The following is a 7,326-nucleotide window of genomic DNA, read 5'->3' as shown; positions in this document are numbered from 1 at the left end:
GAAATATGAGAACAGACGCTAACGGACCTGGAGGTGTGAGCACAGACAGCAGGTACAGACACTGATCGGGATCCCAGGCTGGCTGATCCAAGAAATGTCCCAAATCAACTGGGTCCACTTTGTTATTTGTGAACATTGTATTTTCAGTTAAATTCACATCACTTTGTTGATCTGCAGTGTGGTAATGTCGAAAGAGAACACACACACACACAGACACACACACACAATCACACACACACACACACACACACACACACACACACACACACACACACACACACACACACACACACACACACACACACACACACACACACACACACACACATATACACAGACACACACACACACACAAAGGATAAACTGATTAAATTGCATAATAACAGAGTACATATAGGTGCTTATTTCAAGTGTGGGTTCATTAGTAGAGCACTAGAATAGAAAGCTAATGAGACAACGCCCCCCCCCCCCCCATGGGGCCTGACACTTGTCCTACTTATAAGAGCAGGGGCTCAGCTACACTGGTTTGGAATCTGTTCTTGATAGTTTCCAGGCTCTTTATGTTAAACGTTGATCCTTTGTGGATGTTTTGGGTCTCTTTGTCTCCTTTTTTCATATTCTTTATTGTTTTTGGTCATTTTTCTGTCCATATGTAATGGTGTTGCTGGATCAGGCGCCATTTGAACAGGTCAGCATTGCAAAATGTGGATGGGATACACTGGGCAGACGGTAGCCGCTTAGCAGCCCATGTGAGAGGGCACGAGTCAGAGTTTACCGGCCTTTGTTAAGACTTTGTCCTTCTATTTTCCATATCGCCTGTCCTGTGAAGGTTGGGTTAAAGACACAGGGAGGACATGTCAACTCCACAAAGAAAGAAACCTTGAACCCTTCAACCTTGAAAGGCCTCAAACACATGTCAGGTTCAAATCTAGAACTTTCTGCTCTAAGGTGACAGCGCTAACCACAAAACCACCATGCAGGATAAAGATGTCACTTCCTCACTAGAAATTATGATCTCTCTTTAGAAGTTACCTACAAAGCCCTTTACAGTAAGAAAATAAAGTGGCCACAACCGAGCCACACAACACTATTTCAGCCAGTCAGCGAAAGGGTGCATTTCTGCTTTTAACAAAGAAAACAAGTAGAGAAGAGCTGATGTGTGGGAAAGGAAGCAGACAGAGGGAGAGGAGGAGGGGATGAAATTTTTTGTTTTTTTGTTCATTCTCCAGAATCCTTTACTCCAGCTGCAGCCCACAGGATGCAAATAGTCACGTTCAGTTTTGACATTGGCAAGTTTGAGGAATCTCAGCTCAAGGTCCACTTACTTTCATGATTGGAGTTTTCATGTCACACATTTGTTTATGCGTCATGTAGATGGACCATTGTTGTCTTATTGTAACTGATCTGAACAGAAATGCCTTTTGGACAAGCAGACTTTAAAGACCAAGTGATACAACTTAACAAAAACTCTAACCATCTACTAATTGGAGCTTGAGCTTGGATTGTTGTTTTTCAAATATTGGGGAATTAGGGCCTGAGCACTGACAGGCACTGACAGGTGAGGCCCTATTGAAATTGTAAGGATTATTATTCAGGCAAATTTATTGGCTTTTTGAGGGCTTCAACATGCTCAAATTCTTACTAAAATTTGCAGAAAGTTAGAAAGTGGTATAAATTTACGTATTCTGGAGGAATTTTCAATGGGCGTCGCAAAATGGCTCAACGGTGCCCCCCCCCCGAGACCCCCGGAACGTGTTCACATTGACCGATCTTCACAAAAATCGATACATAGGTGTATCATGACCAGACAAACAAAAAAGTCTTTAGGAGCAATTTGATAAACGCTACAGGAAGCCTGCTATTTTGCATTTAATGGCCATTTTGGCCATATTCCACATTTTTACTTTGAGGTACTTGTAGCAGGGCTTACATCAGATCAACTTCAAATCTAGATGAGTGTCATCACAACAAGATGGAGATACAAACTAACTCAAAGATCGATTTTTCGTCACACGCTGTGACCGTGGCGTGGCGTCAAAGTTAGATTACATGCCATTAAAACACGATGTTCTGTAAGAGTCCAAGCCTGAACAGCTCTGTGTCAATATTTCCTCAGTCATTATTTATTTTTTTCAGGCAAAACGCATGCAACGCTTCAAAATGCATTCTGGTTTATATTGATGTTTGATGATGAATGAATGTTCAGATGTTGGTCTCACACTTTCACCTTTGACCTCCACGTGTTATGATTTATTTTTTTACATGATAATTACTATACAATTTATACAGCTGTATGTGGTGTATCTAGTGACTGGTTTCTGTGTCCGGCCCACTATGATTTTTAAAATGGAAAAAAAGAATCTTCTCCAAAAATACTTTTTTTGCATCATCTAACCAACAGAGACAACAACATCTTTGAAAAATCTAAAACCATAAATGGCCTTTGTCTTCAGTCTCATGATCACATGATCCATACACATCTATTTTTAGCTTTCAAGAACAGAAGTAGATGTTCCTGTTTTTCTGTCTGATAGCGTTCATCCGTCAGCATCGGGCGCTGAGGACGGAGTGATGCCATCCTCGCTGTGGTGACAGCAGAGAGAGACGCAGGGCCGGATTCTGGGAGACAGAGGCAGGTCACCATGTGCCGGAATCCGTCCAAATACGCCCTCATCTTCCTCTTCCTCGCTCTGTTTGGAGTCCTCTTGCTGCTCCGCAACATCCACACTGTGGAGGTGAGGAAGGAGGATGGATCAGTGTTTGGTTCTAGCTGTTGGTTAATTTTATAGTGTAGCATAAGAAGTAACAGGACCCATCTCTGAATGTACTCCTATCTTTCTATTTCACTGAATTCTAGACATTTTCCAGAGGGGCTATAGTGAGGAAGCAAATCTCCAAGTAAATTGCTCAAAACATTTCCCTTAAAATGTCACGCCAGCCGGGTAAAATCTCCTGAAAATGTCCGAATGAGCCCACGTTAGAATGCAGCAGGAAAGTGTCCGGACAATTTACAGCAAGCGAGTGGGCGATCGATGACGTTTCTATCATGCGAAAGACGCAAAACTGTGAAAATACAAATATCTCAGAGGGGAAAAAAGGAGCGATACACGTAAAGGATGCTGACGAAGATGTCAACTTAGAAAGACAACAGGATCCCAGAGCTTCTGATGCTAGCACTGGGGTTGATGTGCTGTAAACAAAAACACTCAGCGGAATGTCCTGCCTAGTGCATGCTCTACCAGGCGCCTGACGCGTTGTGGTGAACTTTTATGACCCTGACATTCTTCTACTGCATTCTTCACATGTGAAACAAAGTTCCCGTCTGAAAAAAGCTCGAGTGTCGGTTATTACATTAATTTACACTCTTACTGTATTGTGCATCTGTATTCAATGCATTTGAATCTGCCAGTCACAGGATGATTGTTTCATCACCTCCAGCATCTCTTATTTTTTTAGTTGTCATGCTTCTACAAGTCACCACTCTTCTCTTCCTCTCCAGAACTGGAACTGTCACACGATTTCCGCGCTCTACCAGCTGCAGAGCAGGATCCAGTCGTCCTTCCTCCCCACTTTCTATCACAACCACACCTTTTGTGCTCAGCTGGGCCAGAAACCCTCCCCCGAGGATGAGCTGGAAGAGCGCTACCTGCTGGACTCCATCGCCTGGCCCGGGCCGCTCACCCGCTCCGCACAGACGGCCTTGCGCCTGACAAGCGACCCTATGCACAGCCTGTTCGCCATCCTACCCACCAAAGGAGGCAGGGAATGGCACGTGGGCGACCAGCTGGAGGTCCTCGTCCAGATGCACGACTTCCACGGTCGTCCCAAGCGCTACGGCGGCGATTTCATTTTGGCCAGACTGCACTCTCCGGAGCTGGGCGCAGGCGTGGCAGGTAAAGTGCTGGACCACAGGAATGGATTCTACTCGGCTCTGTTCCCGCTCCTCTGGGTGGGATCTGCCCAGGTGGAGGTCACGCTGGTGCACTCCAGCGAGGCGGTGTCGGTGCTGCAGCGGCTGAGAGAAGAGCGTCCCGACCGGGTTTTTTTCAAGAGCCTGTTCCGCTTGGGCTTTCTGTCTGAAACCACTGTGTGTAACATGTGCCTGCCCCCCGACCAGCAGCCACTCTGCAACTACACAGACCTTTACACTGGAGAGCCATGGTACTGCTATAAGCCCAAGATACTCAGCTGCGACACCAGAGTCAACCACTTCAAAGGAGGCTACCTGAAACACCTCATCAGCAACAAGGAGGCGCTGCTCTTCCAGAGGTTTGTCACTGATTGAAGAAAATATTGAATTTTTTTGAAAGGATGAGACTGGTTATATTGGGAGTTTTTTTCTTACTTTGAACAGATCCCATGAAAAGACCAAAAACAACCAACATTGTCCAAAAACGGTTTAAAACACCGGAGTTCATCCAAAATCGATCATCCTGCTTCTAGAAAGTGTGCCAATCGTCAGCTGAATGTTTTCATTTAGCGACTATTTTCAGAGCTAGGCTGTTATAGGATCTTTGAAATCCATCCATTGATTATTGATAACGGTTTGGGAGGGTGTTTGGGGCTAAGTGTCACAGAGTCTGGGAACCCCTTTAAATATTTAGGCACGGTCTAAATGCCCTGTCACATAACTTTGGTTCATTTTGTCTGGCGATATTCGCTACACTTCACCGCATTTGTGACTGTGCTCTAACATTGTTTGTTTTGGTCTTTTGATAGGATTGATGACGGCAACAAAAATGGTATTCTTTAGCCTCAATCTCTAACATTGAACTACTTCTTTTCTGTTTTAGTGGCGTAAACATCAAAGTTCACATACACCCTTCAGGACCCGACAGAGTCACTGTGCTCCCACCAAGAAAAGGTACAGTTCACCTGCAGAGTAACACTAACATTTCAGTTGGAGCACGTTTTTTTGGATTGAATCTACTCAGGTATATTCAGTTCTCTGCACCATTTCTTGGCTTGTGTCAGATAAAGTAGAGGCAGAGAGCAGCAGCGCAAAACCAGACGCCATTATGCTGGCGCCATCGGGGTATTACTACGAGGAGTCATGGAGGCCATTAGGGGGCGCCACAATGCGCCAGTTCAATGATACATCTGCCATCATTCGGTGTTTGAAGGACAAGATGATCCACCTTTACGGAGACTCCACCGTCAGACAGTGGTTTGAGTACCTCATTGCTTTCGTCCCAGGTGAGGGTTGTTTTTTGTCTTAAATTTGTTTCAGTCCTTGTGTATTCCCCCCACCTGACCCTCTGTGTGTTCCTCTCTCCTCAGGGTTGAAGGAGTTCAACCTGAACAGTCCTAAAAACGTCGGGCCTTTCATGGCGGTGGACAACGCGCACAACATCCTCCTGAAATACCGCTGCCACGGCCCGCCCATCCGCTTCTCCACCGTCCTGTCCAGCGAGTTGAGGTACATCTCCAACGAGCTGGACGGCCTCTCTGGGGGTCCCAACACCGTGGTGGTCCTCAGCATCTGGGCCCATTTCAGCACCTTCCCCGTGGAGGTGTACATACGACGGCTGCGCCACATTCGGCTGGCGCTGGTGCGACTCCTGGACCGGGCGCCGGGGACGCTCGTGGTGATCCGCTCGGCCAACCTGCAAGCCCTGGACCCGGAGGTGAGCCTGTACAACAGCGACTGGTACTCCCTGCAGCTGGACGAGGTGCTCAGGGCCATGTTCAAGGGCATGAGCGTCCTGCTGGTGGATGCCTGGCAAATGACAGTAGCGCACCCCCTCCCCCACGACCTCCATCCGCCACCAGCGATCGTCAAGAACATGATAGACATGCTGCTGTCTTACGTTTGCCCAGAGAATAAGAAGAGCTAACAGGAGCAGGGCGGTGACTTGGAGGAAACTAAGGAGTTTTCAGTGTGAATCCACCGATATGTTCTTCAAACCCTGAAGCCAACCCCCCCCCCCCCCCCCTCCTCTACTGAAAGATTGACCAGACTGATCTGACTGAACGATCTGTTACATTTCATCTCAACCAGGAATGCCAAAGACCATGGTGACATGTGCCGAGGTATTTTGTGTGTGCATTACTTTGATTTAACTGGCCCACATCTGCTGTCGTTCTCTCAGAATCACAGTGAGCTTTGTTTCATTCATTTGGCCAAAGTTAAAATCTCAGTGACATTTCGTTTCAGTTTTTTTCTCTCAGGCTGTTCAGTGTTAAAGAATGGTCCTCTGATCCCAGCCACGTCACAACACGTCCACTACTGTCTATATTTGTTTATATGTGTAAACTGTGAGTCCATGTGCACTGAGAATTATCTATAATGTGAACCACATACTACCACATGTTTACTGTATTGTATCATGCATACCATTGCCCTGTAATGCACATGCACGTGTGGCAGCTACAGTATTGGCAACTGTAATTTTCTTTATCATATGTTTTCTTATCTATAATTTCTTTATCCTCTTTTATTTCAAAGATTTAACTGTGTTAGTTCCAGTCGACTTTTACCTGAAGATGTCTCTGACTCACAGATCTGCCTCTTTGCCTTTCAGACAACACATTTTACCGAGGTCAAAATCATCAAATCAAAAGCAGGCATTGTCCGTCCATCCCAGGCTTGACCTTTACGCAATAACTCCTTTGTATTAATATTTTAATTAATATTACAGAATTTCTTTCCATGTTCAGTTTTGTGTTTGGGATGTCCTTTATGGAGATTTGAGTGTTATACAAAAAGATCAAATAGTGTCACATGTTCATTGGAGCCCGACCGATATATATGAAGACAAAAAATTCACTTCATTTTTTATTGAGGTTTGATATTTTATGGTTTAAACTTTATCACCGCCTAAAAACAACCAAATATCTATTGAATGTAAACATATATTTCTGCTTTGTTAAATCGATATAAAGTTTTTACATCAGCGAACATAAACAATGATACAGATGGTGATAGGATCCTATATCGGGCTCTAATGTTCATCATAGGACATCAGTGATGGGGGGGAGAAGAGAGTGTAGATTGTTTATTGAGAGTTTTCTGATCTTTGTGATACAAAGAGATAATGTGCCTATTTTATATCTAATTCCGTCCCTGAATCGAACAAAGTTTTTATTCATAATTTTTAATACCTGAGTTGTTATCATGTATTTCTTGTTTTGTTTTTCATATATTGTTAAAAAGATCAACAAATGTAGCCATTAGCGCAAACTATGGATTATAGATGGAGCAGTAAAAACCAACATGTCTGTGCACTGATCTTCATCATTCAGGTAACTTCAACATTTAAGAATTGATAGATTATTCCTCAGTGCTTCAGAGAGTTGATCACTCATCTGAGAATTTCAGAAAGC

General features: G+C 44.5%; 1 protein-coding gene across 1 annotated transcript; it reads left to right on the top strand.

The window, feature by feature from the left end:
• Positions 1–5,843, top strand: nxpe3 (neurexophilin and PC-esterase domain family, member 3). The gene is made up of 6 exons (XM_061088539.1): positions 1–52; positions 2,535–2,735; positions 3,500–4,269; positions 4,794–4,864; positions 4,975–5,196; positions 5,281–5,843. Exons 2-6 carry the CDS (start codon positions 2,643–2,645, stop codon positions 5,835–5,837), a joined length of 1,713 nt encoding a protein of 570 aa, XP_060944522.1. The 5' UTR covers positions 1–52; positions 2,535–2,642; the 3' UTR covers positions 5,838–5,843.
• The last annotated feature ends 1,483 nt before the right edge of the window (positions 5,844–7,326 follow it).

This window comes from Limanda limanda, chromosome 16 (genome assembly GCF_963576545.1).
Source record: "Limanda limanda chromosome 16, fLimLim1.1, whole genome shotgun sequence".
Taxonomy (NCBI): Eukaryota; Metazoa; Chordata; class Actinopteri; order Pleuronectiformes; family Pleuronectidae; genus Limanda; species Limanda limanda.
The sequence above is the reverse complement of the archived record's forward strand: the minus strand, read 5'-3'. Positions and strand labels throughout refer to the sequence as shown.